Raw genomic sequence first — 27,248 nt, forward strand, 5'->3', positions numbered from 1 at the left:
TAAGGATTGATTTATATATTTTCTATTCTGTGACATTGGTATTTAGCAAATTTGAACAATGTTCCTCCCTGTAAAGGAAGGGGTGAAGTTTGATTGTATAATCATTAGTATAATAGTTTGCAGTTTCATTTGCATATAATACCCTCATGCTGCCTTTAAATTAAATTTTATTCACATCACGATAGAAGCCAATTCTAGCCACTTAAGCTTGTGCCATCCAATTGCACCCAAATTAACCAACAACCCTGGTATGTTTTAGAGGATGGGAGGAAACCCACGCAGACACAGGAAGAATGTACAAACTTCTTACAGATAGTGCCAGTTTTGCTGTAATAACATTGCGCTAACCGTGCTGTCCCACGGTTCTACCACGTTCCCAGTATTTAATAAATTCTGCTATTTTGCTTGCACCTTCATTTTTACCATCATTAATAAATCTCTGAAGATGGAAACTTCTGATTATCTTTTTGCCCTTTCACCTGTCTAAAACCTTTATATAAAAAAAAAATGGTCCACCCTTCAGAGAGGGTTAGCATACCTCTATTTGGTTGCTTTGTCAGTGTAGCTGGGTTTTGAGTCTTTATCCCGGTTGTGTCATGGAGAATAGAAATGGGTGTGAGGTGTGTGTAGCACTCAAAATAATCTTTGCAGATTTTGTTTTAGTGAATTGTATCTTCAGAATAATCTAAACTTTCTCTGATCTGATCTTTCCAGCTTCCTGCATTGACCGAACAGGAAAAGGCCAATGTTGAGGTAAATCAGGCATGGTTACATCAGATAAGTAAATGTAGACATGCAGCACAATATCATGCCCTCCACGCCCATGAGCCTGTGCCGCCCAAATATCCCTACCCCCATGCGTTTTAAATATTTTTGTATTGCACAGGAGGGGAGTTGTTTCATGTTCTGACTATTTTTCCTTGATCACAGGCAATTATGCATACAGTTATAAAGAAGCTAACGTATGATGAAGAGTACAATTTTGAAAATGAGGTAAGAAAATTGTACCCTTCAAATTAAGTGGAATCTGGCAAAAAAATTGCGGAAAATAAATGGGCAAAAAAAATACAAAAGTTTAAAATTAGTGCGGCTTGCCATTCGTTCGCCAATCATGCGACACACTGTCTCAAGCAACTGGAAAATGCACCTCTCCGGCATCTACTGACACCCATGGTGCTGTATTCCAGGGGTTTTGTGTTTTAGCCTGAATCAGACTATATTCCAATTGGGTATGTACTTCACTGGTGATAGTAACGTTCTTATTTCTATAACATCTCTATAAAGGTGAACCATGAATTCCACAGTAGTGATTGACAGATGAAATTTAATCCCAATAGACCAGAGATGTTAGTTTGATCGTGGGTTTGCAATGTTAGCCCTGCAGTCGATATTCAGGAAGGGGATGCTTGACCAGCTTCTTTTCCCAATTCTAATTGATCCATGTTGAATGTGGCATGGCAGAATACCACTCACCTGTCAGGACGGATGGATGTTGCTGTGCCCCATCGAGACCTTCAACAAAACGTAACTTTGTTTAGCTCTTTATTGATACATTGACGATGTTGATTTTCATGAAATGACAGCAGTGAAGAAATGGTATAATTGTGATAAATCTTTTGCATCCAAATTAAATACACAAACCTGGAGAGAAATAAGTGAATTTTCCAGATGCTTGAGATTGTGTTAAGTGGATTGGTGAACTGACGACAAGGGGTGCCAAATATTTTTTTAATACTTTATTTTAAAAGTTTAAAACCATAATTATATTCAATTATAATAAAATACATTGGGGTGCCAAATTTAAACTTTCATTTATCTTCTGTGTTTTTTTGTCAGTTTAAGGCTGCTGGGTGCTTGAATTCTGGATAATGGGGCTTTTAATATTTATATGTATATAAATAAAAAAACATTCAGATTGTGATAAAGTGCTTTCCTGTAATGTCGTGTGATTTTTAAAAAAAATATATATTTATAATTTGGTATCAGGGTGAAGATGAAGCTATGTTCCTGGAGTACAGAAAGCATTTGAAGTTACTGTTGGACAGATTAGCACAAGTTTCACCTGAATTACTCTTGGCTGCTGTTCAAAGGGTCTTCAATACAACGCTGGAGTAAGTATTGGCACCCTAGCCACAGCCTGAAAAAGAAGCTGTATTTGCCATGCAGAAAGGTGCTGGAGAAACTCAGCAGGCCGTATAGCATCCACAGGAAGCAACTGGTAACGGATATTTCTTCAGCCAGAGGCTGGTAAATCCGTGAATTTGTTGCCACAGGCGTTTATGCAGGCCAGGTCATTGGGTATATTTAAGACAGATTGATAAGTTCTTGATTATCTAGGGCATCAAAGGTTATAGGCAGTGGGGCTGAGTGGGAAAATAGATCAGCTCATGATTAAATGGTACAGTAGACTCGATGGGCTGAATAGCTTATTTCTGCTCCTTTGTCTCTTGGTCTTAACCAATGTAGGTCCAAGGCCCGAAACATTGGTCAGCCTTTACTTCCTATGGATGCACCGTGACCTGTTGAGTTTCTGTCGCACATTTACCTATTGAACTCAACCCCAGTATCTAGATTTTCTTGTTTAACTTTGCAACCATATTTGTCAATTCCTAGCAGTTAAATTAACTTTCAAACAGAAGGGTTTTACATTTATTCAGCAAGGATTCTTAAAACTGCTGCAAGCATAGCCTCTTTTAATCTTTGGGGTGAGAGGGATCACCAACAGACTTGACAAACTCTCTCCTCCTTGATGCAGTAGCATCAAAATGTTCTTGTGCATCACGTAATGAGAAATTTACCCGCTTCTTTTGATTTCTCCTCTTGCCCGTTATTTCTTGTGGTGACACCTGGCCCAATTATGCTCATTGTGAATTTATTGTCATGTACGTAAGTGCAAGGTACAGATGCACCAAAATTCTCTTACATAAGATGCATCTGCTACATTATTAACCCTTCATAATATATACTTCAGACTGGGTACATGAGTAAACTGCAGTATGAACCAGCTGGTGGTTGGGTATCAAAAACCAGTTCCGAGAAAACAGGGACATGAATATATGGGCTTGTTGGTAGTCCCTGAAAACAGGGATGGAGTCCAAAGTGTTAAATTACCATAAATGCAAGACAAAAAGAGATGACGTCAAAGGAGTTAGTGTGAGGGGGGAAAAAGTAATTCAGACAGTTTTTTTTTGTTGGTCTCAGTATAGTTAATGGTTAGAGTAGTTGAGGGAGGTTCAAGAGCCTGAAATTGATGGATTTCAGACTTCTGTACCTCTATCCTGCAGCAGCAAGAGGTTGTGATGGGCTTCCAGGCGTCCTTTATAATGTTGGCAGTATGTCTCACAACAATGCTTTCAATGGGTGGGAGGTCAGTTCCTGTGATGGACTTGGCTAGGTCTGCTGTTTTCTGCAGCTTTCTGTGTTCATGGGCCACTGAGTATAAATGAGTCCTTTCTTTCCTCTTTAGGAACTGGCAGAACACAAGGTTCATGGAAGTGGAAGTGGCTCTGAGATTGCTGTTCATGTTGGGAGAAGCAATCCCAGCGTCCCATGGTGCGCACTTTTCTGGAGACAACGCAAAAGCTGGTCCCCTGCAGGAGATGATGCACACAGTTGAGTTTTTACCAATGCTATCATTTAACCCCTCTGTAGGGAACCACCCTAGTTTGTTAATCCAGTTTGGTTTTTTTCATCCACCTCTTCACTTCATTGCAGGCATGTTACAAAAAGATGTGTTGACTGAGGAAGAGATCCAGTGGGAGCATTCTGAATGTGTCACCCATTCAGTTAGAATCAAAGAAGGTGCCATTCAACATGCTGTACTTGTGCCACCTTTTTGAGCAGACCCAATTTATCTTTGTTTTTCTTAACCATGTGGATGAATCCTCATCCAGCACGTCAACAATTCATTTGAGAAAGGTTTATTCCTAGTTTCTGGTAGATTCACTTGATGGGTTCCCTCATTATTCAGATTCCCCCTTGAAGCCAAGAGGAAGCAGTGCAATCAATAATTTCTGCTTTATTTTTAAAAGTATGCTTTGTAGCAATTGTGAAATGATATTTATTTACCAGTCCAAGTGAGGGGGAAATGGGACAGAATGCTTGAGAAAAGAACCAAAACATGAACTATTGCAATTTAATTTCTAAAATATAACACACTTTCTCGGTCCCTATAGTTGGTGACATCTGGAGTGAGTCAGTATCAGCACACATCTGTTACTTTGGAATTTTTTGAAACTGTGGTTCGTTACGAGAAGTTTTTTGCTGTCGAGTCACAGCACATTCCTTCCATTTTGGTAAGTTAATTTAATGCAGACCTCTTTCCGTTTATTTTATGCTTGCCTTTTAGATTTAGCAGCTTGTAGAACTAAGGGTATTTAATCTCTAGAAAAGTGGGTGAGAGATGTGGAAAAACAAATCTATGCCTAAGGTTAGTGGTTACTGCACTTAACCTCCGAATTTTGGTTATTCGGTCAGTGTATTCTGCTGTTCAGTTCTTAGACTTTTACTCAGCAAGTATTGTATTGGGTGGCACAGTGGATAACCCAACACTATTACAGCATTGAGGACCCGGTTTCAAATCTGGTACTGCCTGTAAGGAGTTTGTATGTTCTTCCCGTGTCTGTGGGTTTTCTCCGGGTGCTCCGGTTTCCTCCTACCCTTTAAAGCATACAGGAATTGTAGGTGGCATGGGCTTGTGGGCTTGCTACCATGATGTAGGTCTAATTTAAAATGTTTATAAATTTATTGGCCATTACACTATGCTAATCTTGGCATCAATCTTATCCTTTTCCTATTCCCATCATCTATTTGCTCTTCCCTCTCCCCACCCCCCCCCATGTGCACAAAATAAAAATACTTTCTCTTCAGAGTGTTTGAAATTCTCCAAGGCACCCACCTACATTCGGGTTAATTTACAGTAACTGTGTGGCACCGGGCGCCTTGAAGGGAGCTGGGCAATCACAGAGTGTGTAAACTCCATGAGGATGGTTTTCAATGTCAGGGTCAAACCTGGGTCTCTGGTGCTGAGAGAGAGAGGTAGTGTTGGCCATTGCTTCACTATCTTGCTACGAATATGTGAAGGCATGAATCGTTGATTTGGAAGGGAGTTTGAACTCCCCCATTGAATTTAAATTCAACTAATTAAAAAACCCATCTGGTTTATTAATGTCATTTGGGAAGGGAAACTCCAGACTGATCTGATCTATGGTGATACTCAGTGAGGAGAGGGGAATGGGATTGGCAACCACTTATTTTTGAACAATAATTCCTTGTTCTAAACTCTCCCATAAAATAAAACATCATCTCCACTCTGACTTATTGCAGACAAGCACAGTGATCACATACATAAAATTAAAATAACGTTTTATTTAGAGATTGTCTGAATGCTGTGCAGCTTTCCTGAGGGAGAAGGCCTCGTACATCTTTCTTTATAGAAAGAACTGTGGAGGAAGAAATACCTAGAATTTCAGCAATATTGATGCAATTTTGTCAATATTAGTCATATTCCAAAAAGGAAACTTGTTGTTATCCAGAGTTAAATCAATAATCAGTGTTGGTGGTTTTAAAGAAACGTAGAACACTACAGTACAGGCCCTTTGATCCACGGTGATTTGCCGACCTGAACAAACCTACTCAACAATTGAAACCTTCTCTACCATACCCCTCTTTCTTGCATCCATGTGCCTTACAGTCTGTTAAATATCTCTATTGTATCCGCCCACTCCGGCAATGCATTCGAGGCACCTACTACTCTCTGAGCAAAGATACTTACTCCTGACGTCTCCCCTAAACTTTCCTCCCCTCACCTTTTACTGATGTCCTCTGGTGTTTGCTAGAGTCACCCCAGATGAAAGGTGTTGGCTGTCCATCCATATCTATGAAGTATGGATTTCCGAGCAAGGAACAGCAACATTTCAATTTTATCAGTTGTATAATCATGTTAAATTTTGTATCTGTCCCTCAACCATCTGACTTGCATTTTTAAAAATAAATTTAATTTGTTGCTACTGATGCAGATGTCATTTTTGGATCACAGAGGGTTGCGTAATAATAGTCCAAAAGTTCGAAGTAGGATAGCTTACCTGTTCTCCAAGTTCATTAAATCTTTGAGGTAAGTGATTCCTCCATCTTTCTGGTACATTTAATCTTTAGCTCACAGTAACACTTTTTTAATGCAAAAGTATTGATTATAGAGCTTGAGCAAGATCACAAAGTGCACACCTCCTTTCAGAGTTCCCAGTGCTTCCACTGTGTTGTAGTGATTGATGCAACTCAGGTGTTCCTTTGCTGTGGCTATGCACACTGGAGTCTCTTCCTAGTGTTTGCGAGTTCCTCCCCTTTCGAGTTGGCGTGCTAACCAAGTGAAGAACAACAAATAGTTCTGATAACACTGGACTGGGGATTGATAGACAACTACAAGCTCAACAGAAAGATCATTTCAGATTTGTTGAATCTCATAGGAAGTTGGAGAAGCATTAAATTAACTTTTATTGACTTTAGCAAGTTTAATCGCATAACTGATCAACTGACCTAAAAATGGTTTTGCTGCTGGTATTTTGTTTGTACTCAGCATCTGATGCCTCTCATGTCCAACAATACTCAGTTAGCATTGATGGATTCCAGTTGCCCTGATACCGCTTTGCCATGTCGCAATGTCCTGGTGAAACCTTTCACCATGTTCGTCACTGACTGCTCCAAGAGTGAATGCAGAAAATGAATTCTCAATGACATGTTGCATTTCATGGTTTTGTATGTTTTAAGTAGTCTTAAATTTTTTTTAAATGGTTGTGATAAGGGAAGTTTTTAAGGTGATTTTCGTGATCAGCAGCCCAAAATCCATAAAATGCACCCAAAAATGTTCAGGAAGCAGTCTTTCTGATCGAGATTGTCATACAAATTGCACAAAGCACATGCACCAAGATTCCTACTTGCTACAGTTGAACAGATACTTTGTAATATAAAAAAAATTGCAAAAACATAAAGCAATTACAGTAGTATGCAGTTGTGTTAAGAGGCAATGATACAATGTGATAGATATTCAAATAGATACTTTCAACAGCAAAAAGTTACTAAGTTGTAAGCTACCGTATATATCGGCGTACAAGTCCTTCAGATAAGATGGGTCCCCCATTTTCAGCCTAATTTTCATGGTTTTATCCTATTTCGGGCATATACAAAAATCGTAATGACTCAGCTGTTGGGCATTGCCTGGGGGTGGTTGTTATCATGGAGTCTCCAGCAAAATGACAAAAGTATGAAGCAAGTTTTAAGTTGAAAGTAATAGAAATGGGCAAGAAATCCAGCAACTGCAAGAATATTTGAGATGAGAAGTTGGTAAGACGTTGGAGAAAGAAAGATGATACATTAAGAAAAATACTAGAGGCAATGTTTGATGAAAAGAAAAATCACTCGTTGGCCAGTGTTGGAAAATCACGTTGCAGAATGGGTACATGAACAGAGGCAAGAGTCACCCAAAATCAAACCAGAACATTTGCACTGCAGTGGGCCAAGTTGCACCCAGACCTTGGTAATGATTTGAGGATACAGACGGCTGGTGCAACCATTTCATAAACAGGAAAAATTTAGTATTATGACAAAAAAACAAATAGTGCTCAGAAACTAGCAAAAGATCTTGATTATAAAGCTGTAAATTTTCACCAGTCTATTATACAAAACCAGTTTGCATTGACAAATATCGGAAACACTGATGAATAATTTTGAACAGTGGAATGGAAAGGTGTGAAAACTGTAAACTAGAAGTACAGGCCATGAAAAGACCAGGAACTGGCGGGACAAAGTTAAGATCCGTGGTAATCTTCAAAAGCAAACTTAAACCGAAAATAAAATTCCCTGAGGGTATTTTTGTATATTTTCATTTAAAAGAATGGTTGGATTAAAGTGGTGTAAAACTATGGCGAGGCAACTTGTGGAACAGATGGCCAGGCAGTTTTTGCAAAGAATGGAGTTTGCTGGTCCGGGATATGTTTAACTGAAAATTAAGCCACTTAACTGAGAACACTAAAAGTAGATTAGCACTACAAATACTTACATGGTGGTTATATCGGGTGGTTTGATGTCTGTATTGCAACCTCTCAATGTCTGCTTGAACAAGCCATTCAAAGACCATGTGCACGAGGAATGGAATGCATGGATGTCCAGCGCAGAAAAGTAGTTTACAAAAGGCGGGGGAATGTCTGCTGCATCACTTGACGAGCTGTGTAACTTGGTGCTCAAGGCATGGGATAAAATAAAAATAGAGACTGTGATAAAATAGTTTAAAAAGTGTGGTATCTCTAGTGCAATGTATGGTGCAGAAGATGATTTATTGCAGGATACTGATGCAGAAGCCGCCTCATCAGATACCGACTAGGACCCATATGATAGTTTAAACTATGAGACTCTGGATGCGATTACCAAGATCTTTGCCTCAGGTGATGATAGATAGTGATTTTTGAAGGGTTCCAAATGTTTTTTAATAAAAATGTTCTAATGTTTAGTTAATTTATAGCACATTTAAGACAACTCATGTTGACTAAAGTACCGTACAGATCATAAATTATATCTTGTAGCTATTTCCAGTGCAGAATAAAACAAGTACTTGAGATTCATAATTGTACATACAACATGGTAACAATCACTCCCAAACACTTGAATAAAAATACAACTTCAGCCAAGATTTAAGAGTTAAAGGATGGGGCTGACTTGAGGGAGGAATATTGTTCCACATTTTAGGGGCTGCTATCATAAAGGTGTGATCTCCCCGAGTTTGATTTGAGCTCAAAAAAGCCAGGTGCCCTAAATTGGCCGATCTGAGGAGTCTTGAAGTGGAGTAAGGCGTTAGGAGATCAGTGATGTAGGAGGGGGCTAGTTCATTGATGGCTTTGTAAACAAACTGGAGAACTTTAAAATCGATACTGACCCTACTGACAGCCAGTGAAGGGAGGGGAGAATAGGGGTGATATGGTCCCTATTCTTGCCTCCTCTCAGGAGCTGAACCAGTTGCAGATGGGATGATGATGATGGACTTCCCATGTAGAGAGCTAGAGTAGTCTAAACGGGAGAAAATGAGGACGTGGATAACTTTCTAGAGGTCTTTCAGTGACAGGAATGATTTGATGTACTGGTAGCATGAAAATTTGTTGTAGTTGGGTTTTTTGAGGGTCAACTTGTACGCTGAATCAGCGTTGAACAGTTAGTTGAATTTCAGGTCTCATTTTTGTATCTGGCATATAAGCCACCCCCCCCCCCCACCAAATGTTTTAAATGATTCTTGAGGGTTTCAAGACTCTACTTGTACGCTGAAATATACAATACCTAGCAAATGTTTAATTAATTGCTTCTCATCTTCCTTTTTTTTACAGCAAGCATATGAATCCCTATATTGAGGATATTCTGAACAGAATACAAGATTTGCTGGTGCTTTCACCTTGTGTATGTATTGAATTAACTTTGATTTGTAGCAGGTTAAATCTCTTAATAGAACCAGGGTTTGTGCTGTAACTTAATTGTCAAATTACTGGATAGGTGTCCAGAGACACAAATTGAAGTTTTTTTTTTTGCCCGCTGGGAACTTAAATTTGTGGATTTGGAATTGTACCGTGCTGGTTGAATAAGGTGACCCTTACAGAACAAGATTGTCTTGAAAAGTACAATCTGCCTACAAATGTGATCGGTCAACCTTTAACAGCTTCATTTTATACCCATTCATGTTGGACAAAAAAAAATGGTTTCCTTATCAATGATATCCAAAAATAAAAGGGATTGCCAATCTTTACTGGATCAGTAAGAAATATAGGGAGGTTTATAGGTTGGAGTTTAACATGCCTAAGTTAGTGCAATGCAAAGTTATGCTCGAGATTCAAACCATAATCAGTGTCGCATGGAATTTCACAACCATCTGTGAAGCCCCTTGAGACATTTTACCTTGTTAAAGGGGTAATGAAAACGCATGTTGTTTAACCTCCCAGTACAGAAAGATTGCCAAGTAGATGTCTTGAGACCAATAAAATGGCAGATTTCATCTTGAAAGAGTTTCCTTCAATCTAGGCAATTATGGTTATGCTTTATTAGCCCTGAAGATTTGTTTTTATTGTGCCTGGGTCTATTGCAGGAGAACGGTTTCCAGACCTTGTTAAGCAGTGACGATCAACTGTTTATTTATGAAACAGCGGGAGTACTGATTGTGAATAGCGAATACCCAGCAGAGAGGAAGCAGACTATGATGAGGGATTTGCTCACTCCACTCATGGAGAAATTCAAGATATTGCTGGAGAAACTCTTAACGGAACAGGACGAAGAGAGGCAAACGATACTGGCTGACTGCTTAAACCACGCTGTGGGTTTTGCCAGGTTTGTACTCTGTCGAATAAACTTCTGCCTTTGCTTCACGTCAAGGTTCCTTTTATTGTCGTAATAATATATTAAAAAAGTAACACATGATGTACTGCCTTAGGACAAAGAGTTGTCATTAGTGTTGCCTAGTGTCTCTTACCATACAAGTGAAAGAGAAGCCCTTCAGAGTCGCTGATTGTCTGTGGATTCACCTCCACAGCAACACAAGATTCCTGTTCGATCTGTCGGCAACCCGACCTCTATTTCCAAACCTCCAATGCGATCAGGAAGTCTGAGTCCTTGTCCTCAGCACCCTCTCTAATCTAGGCTCCGATACCTGGTCCCATGAGCCAGCCCGTGCAGGTTCACCAATAGCCCATGGCTGTGGAGATCACTTGACTGAGTCACCCGCTGCCTGTGTAGGTCCTTCAGCTGCTGAAGCCTTGCTAGTATGCTGCCATTGGCACTGTCCTGTAGTGTAGTCTTTGCTTCTCCTTCCCCAATTTTGGGAGGGGGGTGGTGTTCTCCCCATATCTGGTACCCTACACCAGTCCATTGCTCACCGGAATCTGCATCCCCTTGTGGCTGCTACTGAGCAGAGGTGCCACCATCTTGCGTGCAGACCTCGCAGTTGCAGGATTTTATTGGCAAACAACATCAGCTCCTTTAACAAGCCACTTAAAGCCTTTGTGGAGCCACCAGCATTAGGACCAGACAATTAAACTCTTCGGAACAGCGCAGTGTCTCTCCTTTAGCTCTGTGGCAAGTCCTGTCTTATGGCAGGGCCACCATTTTTATCATGTTCCAGTTCCCTAGTTGCCGATGCCTATTCCAGTTTGTTTTGGTTCATACTTCCCTTTTGGAGTGGATGTAGTTCAAGTGCCTTCAACTGTATGTGTTGTGCAATTTCCCCTCAGGGATTTCAGTTTGAGGACTACACATAATTTGAAGATATTAATTAGTTTCCAGAATGAGCGTATGCAGTTGGCAATGGATTTCAGCACTGATAATTAAGAATCAATCATTTAGATCAGGAAAATTATAATGAATAGCGCGGCACTGCTGCAGCACCAGCTGGTGTTCAAATCTGGTGCTGTTTGTACGGAGTTTGTGGGTTTCGTCCAGGGGCTCCAATTTCCTCCCTCTGTTCAAAACATGCTGGGGGTTGTAGGTCAATTGGGGTATTTGGGTGGCACGGACTCGTGGGCTGGAAGGGCTTGTTACCGTGCTGGATGACTGAATTTAAAAAAGAAAAATCGAAGTGGAACAGAATAACAAATGGGCCCAGGACTTCAAATATACATGTCACTCAAAGTTCATTTTAAAAAAAAAAAACAACCAAAGTACTGTGGTTTATTTCCAGAGAAAGTTGAAAAGAGAATCCTAAACTTGCATTGAATGTTTAGCACTGAATTGTTAAAGCGCCAGCGACCTGGGTTTGAATCCCGCGCTGTCTAAGGAATTTGTACATTCTCCCCTTGTCTGCGTGGGTTTTTTCTGTGTGCTTCGGTTTCCTCCCACCCTTCAAAGTGTACTGGGGGGAGTTGTAGGTTAATTGGGGTATTTGGGTGGCACAGGTTCATGCTCTATGTCAGAACTTAAATTTAAAAATAGAAATGGAAAGAGAATTAGGACAGCGAACAGTTTTTCTTGCCACATGAACAAGAGTGAAGAATATATCTACAAAGTTCAAATCATTTGTGTTGTATCTGTTGGGTCAGGCTCGTTCCCTTCATTTGTGTTGTATCTGTTGGGTCAGTGAGAATCCTGGTCATTTCCAAATTTGTGAGCATTCGATGCTATAGAGCTGTGGTGCATTCCACTTATTTGAAACAATAAAATGAGTCCCCACCAATATGATCTATCCAATCTCTCCCATCCTGTCATTACACTCACTTTCTCCACTTTGCCTTGATGAAGGCTTCCCGAAATGTCAGCAATTATTTTTCTCCCGCTGGTGCTGCTCCAGCAGGTTGTTTTTGCTCCAGATTCCAGCTTGTCCATCAATGTGAGATGGCCACCAAGAAATCACGTAGGGAATGCTGAAAATAGCTCTTAAACTGAGACGAGATATGTATGACAGAGGAAAGAAAGGACACAATTGGTGCTTAAATGGAGTGAAACACAAGTTTGCAGATGCTGTGATTGTAGTAAAATCCAAAAATGCTAGAGGAACTCAGCCGGTTTTGTAGCATCCATAGAAGGTAAAGATATTAAATTTTTAAATTTAAATTTTTAAAATTCAAATTTAGACATAAAACACAGTGACCAGCCATTTCTGCCCATGGGTCCGTGCCACCCAATTTGCACTCCATTAACCTACGCCCCCAGTATATTTCAAATGGTGGGAAGAAACCGGAGGCCCCGGGGTAACCCTCACAGACACATGGAGAAAGTAGAAACTCCTTACGGACAGCGCGTGATTTGAACCCCGGTACTGATCACTGGCGCTGTAAAGGCATTGCGCTAACTGCTACGCCAACTGTGCTGCCCTGACCAACCTTTTGGGTCTGAGCCCTTCAGGGTATGAACAAGAAGCAGGTGACTGAATAAAAAGGTTGGGGCAGAAGGGAAAAAGGTAGCGGGGAGCACAGGCCAACCAACAAAAGGTAAAAGCTTCTATGGACTATTTACTCACCATTAGGCCTTTGGGGCCAAAAAAGCTCAACACACCAGTCCTATTCGCTCCACATTTTCCCTCCTCTTCACTACTCTGCCACTTGTTCGCTACACATCACGTGAGCTGTTTTTGGGGTGCACATTTTTTTAATATATAAGGGGTGCACAATTTTGACGTAATTCCGTGAATTGCATTGTGCTCCTTGGTGAAGCTCGGGTCTATCTTTCTTGCTTGGTTTTCAGCCGCACCAGTAAGGCCTTCAGCAACAAGCAGACGGTGAAGCAGTGTGGTTGTTCAGAAGTGTATCGTGACTGCCTGCAAACATTCCTGCCAGCTCTGAGCTGCCCTCTGCAAAAAGAGGTGCTGCGGAGTGGAGTGCGAACATTTCTTCACAGGATGATCATCTGTTTGGAGGAGGAAGTTCTTCCCTTTATTCCTATTGCTTCAGAGCACATGCTCAAGGACTGTGAGGCGAAGGACCTTCAAGAATTTATTCCCCTTATTAATCAAATTACTGCAAAATTTAAGGTAAGCTTTTAAATTTATAATATTTTTCCTCTTTTGTGTCAGGCGTTTTATTATTGCTGGCTATCTACACTCTGCCTTGAAGAGTTCAACCTGAAATGTTGGCAATTTCAAATGGGGTGGGGGTGGGGGGGGGTCCTCTGAGTTTGGCTGCACAAAGATCTGGGGTACCTGCACAGCATGGACTGCTGCTCTCTTCGCTTTCCTCCACTAATTCTGCGGACCACCCTCGCCTCGATGTGAAGACGTCAGAGGCAACTCGCCCTTTTGCTGCCACACCTTTGATCTCCCTTGTCTCGGCCTGCCACGGACCTCTCCTATCCAGCATAGTGTTTCTACTTCAATCATGGTGTCTCCAAATTTTAAAAAAAACACGGTGTCTGCACACTTTCATGTTTTACTTGTGCATTTTGAATACCTGAGAAGCTGCAGCAAGTAGGACTTCCATCAGTGCATTGTACATGTAGAAGTTCAAAAATCCGGACTGCTTGCGGATGGGTCAGTGCGGACTTTCCAGATTCTTGGGCAGTACTTTTTTAAATTCAAATTTGGAGGAATAAAGAAGAGATGAGCTGGTTAATTTTGGTGGATTTTTATTAGCAAAATACTTCATTGATCAAAATGAGCAGTTTTAATGAAAAGTAAAGTGGTCACTTGTTGCCGCTACATGCACCCACAAAAAAGGCCACTAAGTTTTTGAAATTTTGAATAGTCCAGGTTCTTGGGTGGTCTGGCATCCTGATTTTTGGAGATGTGCCGAGTCAGATTTATTGTCATCTGTGCATCCTTGGTGCAAAACACACGCACACACAACCAGACATGATGCACTTGTAGGCAAGCAATACACGTGCAAGACAAATATTTCATCTCTATAAATAAATATTGCTTCATGAATGAGACTTCGCGTGAGCAGTTCCTTTGGTCGTTCAGCATTCTCATTGCTTGTGAAAAGCAGCTGTTCCTCGGCCTGGTGGAGCCTGTATCTCTGTTTCCCGAAGGGAGCACCTGAAAGATGGGTGAGGGGTGCACGCCCTCTTCATTCAGCAATCCCGGTAGATCATGTCGGAGGTGCTGGGGGTTGGTGTGCAGATCCTCGCTGCCAATCTTGTGGTCCTGAGGATTGACCTCCAATCCTGCGCTTTGAAGCAACTGTACCACATTGTGATGCAGCCGGCCAGACCTTCTTGGTAGAGCTTCTGAAGAAGGTTGATGTGATGGTGGCCAGTAGCCTTGCCTACTTCAGTCTTCTCAAAGTTCATTTGCTGTTGCACCTGCCTGACAGGTAACTTGTGTGTTTTATGTAGCTGGGAAGCTGCAGCAAGTAGGACTTGAACTTTCATTCTACTTTTTAACCATTCTCCTAGCTTTATTTGACTTTCAAGTCAGAAGGTTGTCATCTCAAGAGAGCTGAGCAGAAAGACTGGGCTGATGCTCCCTCGAGGTACACATGAGTGTTGTATTGTTAGACTTCCTGCCCTTTGGGTCAGGCATTAAACCACAAGCCCTGTCTACATTTCCATCCAGTAGCGCAAGTTGGTTTTCAAAGAGAGCAAGAGGCGTTTTGAGGTTCTTGGCCAGCTCTTGAGGTGGCAGAATGATGCAGCCAGTAAGGCTGCTGTTTCGTAATGCCAGAGTCCTGGGTTCGATTATGACTTTGGGTTCCTTCAGTGTGGGATTTGCGAGTTCATCCTGTCACTGTTGGTTTCCTCCAGATGCTCAGGTTTGCTCCCATGTCACAGAGGCGTGCAGGTTGGTAGATTAACTGGCTGGTGTGAGGGGAAGCAGTAGAATCTAGTGAGTTTGTGGGGGAACAAACATAGGATTAGTGCAAAAGGAGTAAAACACAAAAGTCTGCAGATGCTGTGATTGCAGTAAGTTCACAGAAATGCTGGAGGAACTCAGCAGGTCTCAGTGTCTATAGGAAATAGAGATATAACCGATGTTTCAGGTCTGAGCCATCCCTCATGGTAGGAGCAAAAACCAGGCAATGGGCCTATATTTAAAAAGCTGGTGAAAAGGGAAGAATGGTACAGGGAGGAATAGACCAAAGGGCTCAGGCCTAAAACATCGGTGATGTACATCTTTACCTCCCATGGATGCTGCAAGACCTGCTGAGTTTCTCCAGCATTTCTGTGCTTTTACTACAATCACAGCGACTCCAGACAAGGTTCACTGTGGGCCATGTGTGTCTGTGAAGCTCTATTTCACTATGGAAGCAAGGTCGTCAGCCTTGAAGGTTAACCCTGGCCATAAATGATGACCGATCTGCATTTCAGCATTCTATTGTATTGTACTTTCAACCTTTTCAGTGTGTCATCACCCCTGTCATAAGCTCTTCTCACTGCTCCCTTCAGACTGAAGGGACAGGATCCCAAAGTCCAGCACCTCTAGGTTCAAGAACAGTAACTGCAGCTATGAATATTTATCTAGATTCTTGTTTCTGTGTCATGGCATATTGTGCTGTTTTTTTTGTTTTAAATTTTTTATTTTTCACACCATAAATCACATTAACCATGATACACACTTTTTCCTTTTCAAACATATACAGTGCCATTTTCACTCCCTCCTCCCATCCCACCCTCCCTACCTCCCCCCTCCCGTCCATTTAAAATACAAAATCTAGGATACATTAAACCAGTCAAACAATGTTGTCATTCAATAAAAATAAACAAAGAATTCCACTGAGTCAATTCTTTTCATTTCCTTCTCCTTTCGTTAATTTAGGTAGTGAATGTCCCCGGTAGGTTTTCTCTATTGTGTTTCATGTATGGCTCCCATATTTGTTCAAATATTTCAATATTATTTCTTAAACTATGTTATTTTTTCTAATGGAATACATTTATTCATTGCATATTGTGCTGTTTTTATGTACTTTGTGTAGCTGTGTGTCTGTAGCAAGTTGATATCAGTTCATCTGTATGTTGTATATGTATGACAATAAACTTTTTTACATGTATATATTTTAGCCCTCAAAGAAGGCCATTTGGACCATTATTCTGGCCTTTTGAAATAGCTTTCCAAATAACTTATTGCCCATTCAGGTCTTACTAACTCTTGAGAATTGATTGTAATGCATTTTTATCTGATTTATAGTATATTGCGCTTCAAGAACAAGGCTGCGTTGTATAACTGAGCAATAGTTATAAAATGGTCGTAGGTATGTCTTACTCTGAGCTTGTAGCTTTGGGGGTCCCATCAGTAAATGTGTACCACTCCCTGTGTAACAGTTCTATTTGTTTTTGGAGTGTGGAAGCCCAGAGCCATTTGGTGTCAGTTAACAGACACTGGAGAAATTGTAGATTTGAATTTATTTCCTTGTGTTGGATTGTTCAGGATTTCTTTGTGTTTTACAGTGTGGGCATCACTCGAAAGATCAGTGTTTCTTGCTGTTGAGATCTTTTAAAGTGCAGCAATCTTTGTGCAGATCGTATAGAATGTGTAATGCACAAAATTGCCTTTGCCTGACGCAAGCCTTGATATCCCCACAATGCTGCGGGTCAGGGTGTGCTGGACTCTAGATAGTGAGAATGTAGAAATTCCAGAATATTTCCATTGGATGGTTTTTGACATGAAGGGATCCTGCTCTTGAGAGGAGGCTGTGATTTGAAGTTATGATATTTCATCATTAAACTTCTCCATTTAAAAAAAATTATTTGCATCTTCATACAACTTCAAAATGTCCTCTCTATTTTGATGAGCTGCTTGGGTTAATCCTTTGGCTATTACCATTCTCTCCACAGACACAAATTTCACCCTTTTTACAGCAAGTATTTATGCCTTTGGTTCAAGCTATCTTTGAAGTATTAGCACGTCCTGCGGAAGAAAACGACCAAACTGCCGCTCTCGAAAACCAGATGCTTCGGCGGAGTTATTTTGCATTTCTGCAGACTGTTGCAGGGAGTGGAATGAGTGAGGTCATTGCTAATCAAGGTAAGTTGAAGCATAATTTAATTTTGCCCTTCAAGTTAAAAATTGAGGCAATTAAAGAATCTTAAACCATGAAAGCAAAGTATTTGGTCAATCACATTGGCCCTTTGAAACAACTATCCAAATAATTGCCATTGAATCTGCTTTCATTATCCGTTGAGGCAGTTTTGCAAGTCATGTGACTGCACATATACAGCCAGGCAAAGCAGCGATTCTCCGGACCATGGCGCACAGATGCATGCACATACATGCCAATCATAATCAAATATGCATAAATATATAATTTAAAATAAATATTTATAATTAAAATAAATTTAGACGTACAGCACAGCAGTAACCGGCCCATCCAACCCACAAACCCATGCCTCCCAAATACTTCAATTGTCCTACACCCACCCCCACCATGTAATCGACAACTATTTTCAGCAAACTGCATAAATTGAGAGATTTTTGGGATGTTGCAAATAAATCCTAGATTTCTTTTCAAGGCTTTGCTTGCTGGAAGCATACCTACAAGTGAACGGAAAAACAACTGATCAGTGGGCGATTTTAAGATGTTTTTTTAAATTGCAATGTTCTTCCTTTTAAGTTTTTTTTTAATTTAGACATGGGGACAGTTACAGGCCCTTTCTGCCCATGAGTCTGTGCCACTCAATTCACCTCCAACTCCGGTGTGTTTGGAAGGAAACTGGAGCACCTGGAGGAAACCCACAGTTCAATTTTTTTAAATATTTTGACATTCAGTGCAGTAACAGGCCCTGGCAGCTCACAAACCCATGCCACAATAACTGTACACAGTTACAGACACTGTTTATCTGTCTCACAGCCTATTTCCCAGCCTAGTCTTGATTTTGATGCTCCTTTTCACAGATCCTCGCAGCCTAAATGTATTTATTAAAATTTTTTTTCCCACTTTCTGCTGCCAACAGCTTAAGTCAACATTGTGTTGCTAACCCACCTTGCCAGTGAAAGTGACTTACTTCCTCTATTAAACCGCCAGTTGATATCTCCGTGAAATGCGTCTGTATGCCAGGTCTGTTGGAAGTTGTAGGCAATGACGATGTTACCATCTGATGCCTGGATTTGGATTATTGGGGTGTTTTTGGCATTTCAGACACAGTTTAACCAAGTCTAGTTTTAACAATATTCCACCAACTGAAGGTTTCATGATCTCAGCTGCACAATTATTTTTTTTTTACAGAATTGTTTTTTCTCTTAGGTGTACAGAATGTAGAACAAGTCCTGTTTACAGTTATTCAAGGGGCAGTGGAATTTCCAGATCCAATTGCTCAGAAAACTTGCTTTATCATCCTTTCCAAGCTAGTAGAGCTTTGGGGTAAGTACCAATTACTTTTCATGCCTTGTTTTTAACAAAATGGTTTGCCTGATTTGACCAAATCTTGCTTTATTCCAGGAGGCAAAGATGGTCTTTTGGGATTTGAAGACTTCATCTACAAACACATCGTACCCACTTGTTTCCTAGCTCCTCTGAAACCAACTTTTGATTTAGCTGATGCTCAAACAGTCTTGGTGAGTGCTGTGCTGATTTTTCCAAAACATTTTCCAGTTCCATTAATTTTTTTTTAATCTTGAAGTTCAATTGCTCTCCAAGTTGGAGAATTAAAAAAGATAACGTTGTGTTTGAAAAGTTGATGAATTTGGCGGTGTCTATTTGCGTCCAGAAGAGAAGGAGCTGGTAATCTGGAGTGAAAGAACGAGTTGCTGGGGCAACTCAGTGGGTCAGGCAGCATCAGTGGAGAGAAACTGAGGGTTGATGTTTCAGGTTGATGCTGTGCATCAAGACTTGAAAGGTTTCTATCTGAAACGTTAACTCAGAATCCACCTGTAGATCCTGCCTAACCCATTGAGTTCTTCCACTTTTGCTCTTGCTTTGCGTACATTTGATATCATACAGTCGACCATAATTGAAGTCTGTTCACATGCAAGGGTACAGTCCTCTTTCATTTATCCATACACTCAGTGAGATTCACATTTATTGTCGGACTACATACATGACATCACACACTCCTGAGATTTTTTTTCCTGCAGGCGAGGCAGAATTACCACTTATTGGCAGTAAACAAACTGCAATACAGAGAGGGGGGAAAAAAATCAATATAGTGCAAGAGTCCTGAAATGAGTTGCTGATTGAGTTTGTTGTTGAGGGGTCTGATGGTAGAGCTGTTCCTGAACCTGGTGGTGCAGTGTTCCCTGTAGATGCTCTCGATGGTGGGAGTTTGACAAAGGCATTGGTTATTCAACAGCACCAATGATTCATCACCTTCTCAGTACCTTGCTTACGTTTGAATACAGCTGTTTCCCAATCCTAATTGGGCAGCCTGTTGTGACAATTGATTATCTTTTGCAGCTTCAATAGATTAATAACCATTAATATCAATGGTTAAATATTCAAGCAGCTTTTTGCACTTGATCTGCTGGAGATTAATGTGTTATTAATTTGATTTGGCCTTTAAAGACTGTCTAAATAACAACCTGAAGATGCTGTTGGTCGGCAGAAAGTGTTTGGGGAAATTCTGGATGTATGAAAATGATAATGTAGAAGAAACACATTTACAAAAGTGAGAAAGCTTTGTAGGTAAATCCCCAGGACTAGGTGAGATTTATCCCAGACTGCTGCATGAGGCAAGAGATTGCTAGGGCTCTGGCTGAGATTTTTGAGATATAATTGAGGTACCAAATTATTGGACGAGTGTAAACATAGTTCCCCAGTTTCCTTTCCTGCAGAGGGTCAGGTGATTTAATCGAGATGAATGTGAGATGATGCATTTTGGAAGAGTGACTCGGACAACATGAATGAGAAGGTCTTGGAGTACAGAGGAACGTCCTTGAATGTGGCAAGGCAGATAAATAACCTGGTTAGGAAGGCATATGGGATGCAGAAGGGCATTCTTCTCCAATTTTATAACGTCTTGATTTGACCTCAGCACCCTGTGCGATTCTGGTCACAATGTGAGAACACTTTGCCATTCGCCATATGAAGTGGACACTTAGTTCCCACAAGGATGTGGGGACCAAAAAATGTTAGGATTTAAAATGGCATATGTTCGCTCTTTTACTAATGATTTTAAAATATTTGTTTCTTAATAGGCGCTGTCAGAGTGTGCAATAACGTTGAAAACAATTCATCTCAAAAGGGTAAGGGTCTTTCATTTTTTTTTCCTATTTGTTTGGTTTCTATTTTATCCTAAAATCATGAGTATGAATCGCTGTCACAGGCACTGATAAACTGGAAAAACTTTGCTTTGCGTACTATGAAGGCAAGTTACGGTCGTGCAAGGCAAGTGCAGGAGATAGTGTTACGATAAAACAATGCAGGATGTCATGTGAGAAAATTATCAAGGTTCCACTACTAAGCCTGCTGATCAGGAGAGAATCTGTCCTTGAATATTGTTTAATTTATGCATACAGCACGGTATCAGGCCCTTCCGGACCACGAACCTGCGCCCACATGACCAATTAACCTTCCAGTCTCTTGCATCTTTTGGAACAATGGAGAAAACCAGGAGCACCCATAGGAAACCCATGCGGTAACTCCTCATAGGACCATGCTGGATTCGAACTTGTGTTGCTGGCACAGCACCAGAATCACGCTGACCACTGGACCAAATGTGTTGCTCTAGAATGTGTTGGTGCATGTCTTCCACCTCTTCTGCCCAACAGGAGGTGGAAGAAGAGGGTATGACGGAGGTGGGATGTGTCTTAATATGTTGGCTGCTTTCCCAAGACAGTGGGAGGTGGCAATGGAGGGGAAGTAAAACATGAAGGTCTACAGACAGTGGTTGAAGTAAAAACACAATGCTGGAGAAACTCTGGGTCAAACAGTGTCCTTCATGATAAAAGATACATAGTCAATGTTTTGGGCCTGAGTCCTTCATCAAGGTGTCACAAAATGGAGGAGAGGTTGGTCTGCTGAGCTGCAATCTTGGGCAGATCAAGCTGTGATATATCTGGACAGGATAGTTTCTATAATGTATATACAAAAATTGCTAGGTAATGCATAATATGGAGGCAGGAAATTGAAAAGAAAAATGCAGAAAATACTTTGCATGGCCTGGGAGACAGTGGAAGGATCGGATTCACCCTTGGCCTGGGAGACAGTGGAAGGATCGGATTCACCCTTGGCCTGGGAGACAGTGGAAGGATCGGATTCACCCTTGGCCTGGGAGACAGTGGAAGGATCGGATTCACCCTTGGCCTGGGAGACAGTGGAAGGATCGGATTCACCCTTGGCCTGGGAGACAGTGGAAGGATCGGATTCACCCTTGGCCTGGGAGACAGTGGAAGGATCGGATTCACCCTTGGCCTGGGAGACAGTGGAAGGATCGGATTCACCCTTGGCCTGGGAGACAGTGGAAGGATCGGATTCACCCTTGCAAATTGCTGACTTACAGAAGCCAAGAGGACAGGTTGCCTCAAGCATTGACCTTTGTTTCTCCAGTTATTGTCTGACCTCCAGAGCATTCCCATCATTTTCTGTGTTTGTACCATTTTTAATTTCATCACGAGAGGAATGGCACCATTTTCTGTCCTGTTGCTCACCCTGCATTTGTACATTTCAGGGACCTGAATTCATTCAGTTTCTTCAGCAAGAATATCTACAGTCGTTGCAGCTAGCCCCAGAAATTAGCCAGGTGCGTTTGGTTCAGATATTTTTGGTTTGGAACTGCAATTTCTTTTGTTGAAATTACAATTGTCAGCATTTGGCTGCTTTAGAACTCTGAAGACTTTGGAGCAGGAATTCCCAGCAACATGTACAAACAGCAATAATTTGTATGACCTCTCACTTTTGAATTCTGATTGTTTTTAAATTTGTATTTACACTCTCACACCCTCTTCATTGGGGTTGTTGTTGAAGACTTTTACACTATTGTTTAAAGTTAGAAGTTTTCTTGCAGATTGGGAGCAAAGGAAGTTGTTCACCACTGACACTCCTGCACGTGCACACTGACTGGCCCACGCACATACCTCTCCCATCTTTTTTAGTTTTGCCCTTGTAAATTGTGCAAAATGAAAGCTGAAGAGGAGGCTTGACAGTTCTTGGGAAAAGGCCATTTGGCCCATGTCCATACCAACCAAGCTAGTCCTATTCGCCTGTGCTATCCATGTACCTGTCTTTTTTTTGAACCAGACAGTATTCATAGAGTGAATGGGATTTTCTTGTAGGAGACTCATTGGTTATGTGCGGCTCAGGGTCACTAAGCCAGCAACAGAGTAATTAAAATTGGCACCCAGATGGTTGCTGGGTTCCGAATACCCCACATGAGCGTAAAATGTAATTTAAAAGTTTGATATGTGCGTGCTCCTGATGGCGGAATGAGTTTTCTCTCTCCACTTTTAGTAATTGTTCTTGTTAATTGTGTGTATTTTGAAGTCATTCATTACAATATTGTGGGGGGATAGTTATCCTATTGAGTGATGTTTGCATTTTTCAATTTGTGGACAAAATCGAATGAAGGCGCATGAAAGCGGAACCCTTTTGTGGCCCAGAGACTGCCTGTATCGGGTAACATTCAGCATCCTCAGTATGCTGGGTCCTGTCCGCAGAGGGGCAGCATTTTGGTTATTAACACTGGGGGATTCAGCGGGCATTAGAACATTACAGCACAGTACAAACCCTTCAGCCCACAACGTTGTGCCGACCTATGTAAACCTACTCCACAACAATCTACCTCACTCCCTCTAATTTTCTTCCATCCATGCTCCTAAATAATTTAGATATACAGCACAGTAACAGGCATTTTCAGTCCACAAGCCCTAATACACCCAATTAATGTACAATTCCTGTATGTTTTAGAGGGTGGGAGGAAACCCATGCAGACATAGGATGAAAGTACAAACCTTACAGACAATGCTGGATACAGACTTGGATTACTGGTGCTGTGATAGTGTGTGTACAGCCTCCAACACCACCCTCAGTGATGTGTTCCAGAAACCCACCACTATGTGTTAATAATAACCTGCCTCTGACATATCCCCTGACTCTTCCTCCACTCACCATAAACAGATGTCCTCTAGTGTCAGAAAAATGGGGCAACCTTGCACAAAGAGCAAATAAATTGAATTGTAACCTACTTGAGATGGAGGCAAAGTGCAGAATAAGCAATCACAAGCAAGAAAAATATTATTCTGAAGCCAGGGTGGAAGATTAAGAAGCAAGTTAACACTAACACAGCTAAAGAGGAGGTCTTCCCATATCACTTGACCACCTTTTGCGCCTCTGCAACTATCCACACGAGGCTGATACAATCGGCACATTCAAAAGATTTAGTTAAGCGTGTGGATGTAAGAAAATTTGGGGGTGATGGGTCCCTGACACATTGTGAAACCCCACATACTCCTGGCAGGTCCCTGACACATTGTGAAACCCCAGACCCTCCTGAGGAAGGGGGTTAGATAGGTGTGCAGTTGGCACAACATCGTGGGCTGAAGGGCCTGTGTTCAATGTGCTGTCAGCACTTGGTATGACACAAGATTAGAGCAGGATTACTTTGCCCCATCAGTGTTGCTGATGGTTCCTTTCTGAGCTTCGGGAGTGTAGATGAGTTGTCTTTCTCTTGCCCGAGCAGCCCTACCAATATTCTCCCCCCCCCCCCCATGTTGGCTGCATGGGATTATTTAAATTCCCAAAATTTACCTTCTATCTACTATTAGTTTTTTTTTAACTTTAACATTGAAACAAAAAAATCTCTTAATAACCTGATGTTCAAGGACAAAAGAGATCTTTCAAATGTGTGTTTTTTTTTTAAAACAGGAGTTCTGTCAAGCACTTCAGCAACCTGATGGCAAAATTTTTAAAAATTATCTAAAGGTAGGTTAATGTGGAAAAAGTGTAAATTAAGTCAACTCAAGTTTATTATCTGATATATAAATACAGGTAAACAATACTTTATCCGGACATCTAAAATCTGGAAAGCTCCAAACGGCGGTCGTGGGAGGTGGCCAATGGACCGGCGGTTGGGGTTGACTGCTGGGCGGCCGAGAGACTGGCGGTTGGGGGAGGCGGCCAGGGTTGACTGCCTGGCGGCCGAGGGACCACGGTCGGGGGTGGATATGGCAGCACAATTTGGGTGGGCTTTCCGAAATCCAGAATAATCTGAAATTCAGAAGACACTGTCCCCCAAGGGTTCTGGATAAAGGATCGTATACCTGTACAACCCAACGTAAGTGTTCTAGAAATGATACAATTCATAATGTGGTTACAAATCTCCAGTTGTTTCACAACCTCCAGTTATGTGAGCACACCTGCTGGCACAGTGACATTGCTTACCTTTCCCTGCAGCTCTTTGCCAGTCATCCTCTGGGGTTGTTGGTACTTGTGCATATGTATTATCCCAGGCATTTTGGTCTGTGCACAAACTGTCCAAGACTCCCATGTTTCTTCAAGACAGAATGCAGCTGTTTGGACCTAATGAATCCATGCTCTTTCATAAAGCAATCCTGTTTCTTCATTAATTCTCTCCAAATTATAATCCTTTGAGCCATCTTATTGAAAGATTTTTTTAAATTATTTAGTTTTCATCCATGAAATTATACAGTACAACACTGATTATCTGAAATTGGATTTTCCAAAATCCTCATTTATCTGGGGGAAAAAAAAATTAAATTTTGGATAAATGAGGATATTAGAAACAAATTAGAAATCCTCAATTATCCAGAATTTTTTTAGAGCCGAACTGACTGAGGACGACCCCGTCAGCGGCAGCAGGGACGTCAGGCTGACAGGTAGGAGCGGGGACATTGGGCTCCCGGCGGCCACCTGCATTTTTTTGGTGAGAATTAAACATTATTTTAATGCTTAAAAAGCCTTCCCTTGTTTGTTGTTGTTTAAACACTGTTACAGGTGATTTGCTGTTGCTACTGGGCTGTTTTTTTTTAAATTATCTAAAATAGGCCCAGTCCTGACCATTTTGGATAATTGAGTTGTACTTGTACAGAGTCAATACTTAGTTTAAAAATTTCAATGATTACATGGTGTTAACCCCTCCCACCTCCCCTCCCTCTTATCCCCAACCAGTACAAAGATAATTATGACAGTAAAAACAATATATATTTAAATAAAATAATTATATAAAAAGAGTGAGAAAAGTGTAAAGTAATATCAATCTGGATTGCACATTGAAGGCTTTATTAAAAATTTATATACAAAACCTCTTTCTTCCCGTCCTCTTTTTAATCTATAAACATATCCCTAAGAATGAAACCTGTTTCACAAATTGATTCTTCTTGACAGCCATGGCTTTCTAGGCGTATTTGTACAGTAAAAGCCCAGTATTCAGCACCTGTGGGGATTGTGGATGCCAGATATGATTTTTCTAGTTATCTGAGGCACCCTCTTCCAAGGCCTAACTAATTACACCTGCATTAAGAATAAACAGCTTAAAAGACAAGAGTGCAAAATGTAGTTTTTTTTTAAAAAGTCAGTTGTCGTCCTTAATTATGTAAAGTTCTCTTTAATCAGGTAATTCCCTTAACTTACAAAATTTAAATTTGAACCCCGATCGTTGGCGATGTAACAGCATTGTATTAACCACGCCGCCATCATAATTAACCCTCCTCTCCCAAGTTTACAAATTAAACTTTATTTTTATTGGCGTATTGTCGAGTATATTAGTAGTCTTATTATTGCAGGGATAGGGAGACACTTTGGGAGAGTTGCCCCAGTGGTGAACGGCATCGGCCGCCTCTTCATCCTGGACGTCGCCATTTTATTCAAGCAGCTGCTACAGGTCGGGCATGACCAGGGTGCTCCACTGGCTGACGTTTGCTCCGAAGGGGTTGTGTAGCTCAGAACATTTTAAAATTTTAATCTTTTATTTAAATGTTTTTTTATTTTTATATTTTCAAAGTATTTCCTTTTTTTGCCAATGCTTGATACCGGGGACTTTACTGAATTGGGTTTTGTGCCCGTCCTTAATTTCCTTAAAGCAGTTGATCCAATCTGCATGAACTATTTTTAAATGTAGACAACACAGATTAAAACCCAATGCATTCATTATCTCTTTAACCTCTCCTTTTTAAATCCCCAAGTCTATAGCTTGAGATTTGTGGGCTTTTTGTCTCATTATGCACTTTTATTCTCCCTGATGGTTTTCATTTACTTCCATGAAGTTGTTTAATTTTTCTGTCAATTTTTTTTTGCTCCTAATTTACCCTTCCCTTCCTGTGAGAAGCTAAGTTTTCCAAAGCAAAAGATGAGCAGAAGTTTTTAAAAATACCTGTCAAAGCTTTTGCAATTTGCTCTCTCCCTTGGGATTAACACGTGTGTTTTTCACTTAAATTCCTCGATTCATTTTTAATAACATTTGCTATTTTGTTATTCTCTTTGTCACAATTTTGAAGTTTTAATCCTGGGGTGGGGGCAGAATTAACACTTGTGAAATTTATATTGCCAAATAAATCTTGGGTATGATATTCACTAAGTGGGTAACACCTAATATTTTCCCTTTCATTGCTACCACTTCAGAGAGTTGAGTCCTGTGCTTAAAACCGATCTGGGCAGGAATGCTTACAGATGCTGTGGAAATGGTACTTGGACCAGCTTTGGGCAATACAAGTAGCTATGGGAAACCCTCGAGTTGCAACCTCTGTAGTCTTGAAGTGTGGCGCGCTTAGCGTAGGGGTTAGTGTAACACTGTTGCAACGCCAGGTTTGAATCCTGCGCTGTCTGTAAGGAGCTTGTAGGTTCTCCCTGTGTCTGTGTGGGTTTCCTCTGAGTGCTCCAGTTTCCTCCCACCCTTCAAAATGTATGGGGTTGTACAAATTGGGTGCAATTAATGAGCATTGCTATTTTTTAAATCTTAAAATTGTCCACTAATCCGTTCTT

The 27,248-nt window shown here is 41.0% G+C and overlaps 1 protein-coding gene across 10 annotated transcripts in view; it reads left to right on the forward strand.

Annotated features, from left to right (window-relative positions):
- xpot (exportin, tRNA (nuclear export receptor for tRNAs)) overlaps positions 1-27,248 on the forward strand; it is a 147,151-nt gene that overhangs the window by 119,349 nt on the left and 554 nt on the right. For all 10 annotated transcript variants that reach the window (XM_069904223.1, XM_069904221.1, XM_069904227.1 and 7 more), the window contains 15 exons: positions 715-753; positions 931-993; positions 1,987-2,111; positions 3,467-3,611; positions 4,176-4,295; positions 6,018-6,112; positions 9,363-9,432; positions 10,112-10,350; positions 13,195-13,480; positions 17,218-17,407; positions 18,624-18,740; positions 18,819-18,934; positions 20,513-20,560; positions 21,985-22,056; positions 24,177-24,233. In XM_069904223.1, the coding sequence (XP_069760324.1) occupies positions 715-753; positions 931-993; positions 1,987-2,111; positions 3,467-3,611; positions 4,176-4,295; positions 6,018-6,112; positions 9,363-9,432; positions 10,112-10,350; positions 13,195-13,480; positions 17,218-17,407; positions 18,624-18,740; positions 18,819-18,934; positions 20,513-20,560; positions 21,985-22,056; positions 24,177-24,233 (1,782 nt within the window). The remainder of the gene's footprint in view (positions 1-714; positions 754-930; positions 994-1,986; positions 2,112-3,466; positions 3,612-4,175; positions 4,296-6,017; positions 6,113-9,362; positions 9,433-10,111; positions 10,351-13,194; positions 13,481-17,217; positions 17,408-18,623; positions 18,741-18,818; positions 18,935-20,512; positions 20,561-21,984; positions 22,057-24,176; positions 24,234-27,248) is intronic.

The sequence above is a fragment of the Narcine bancroftii genome, chromosome 11, assembly GCF_036971445.1.
Source record: "Narcine bancroftii isolate sNarBan1 chromosome 11, sNarBan1.hap1, whole genome shotgun sequence".
Taxonomy (NCBI): Eukaryota; Metazoa; Chordata; class Chondrichthyes; order Torpediniformes; family Narcinidae; genus Narcine; species Narcine bancroftii.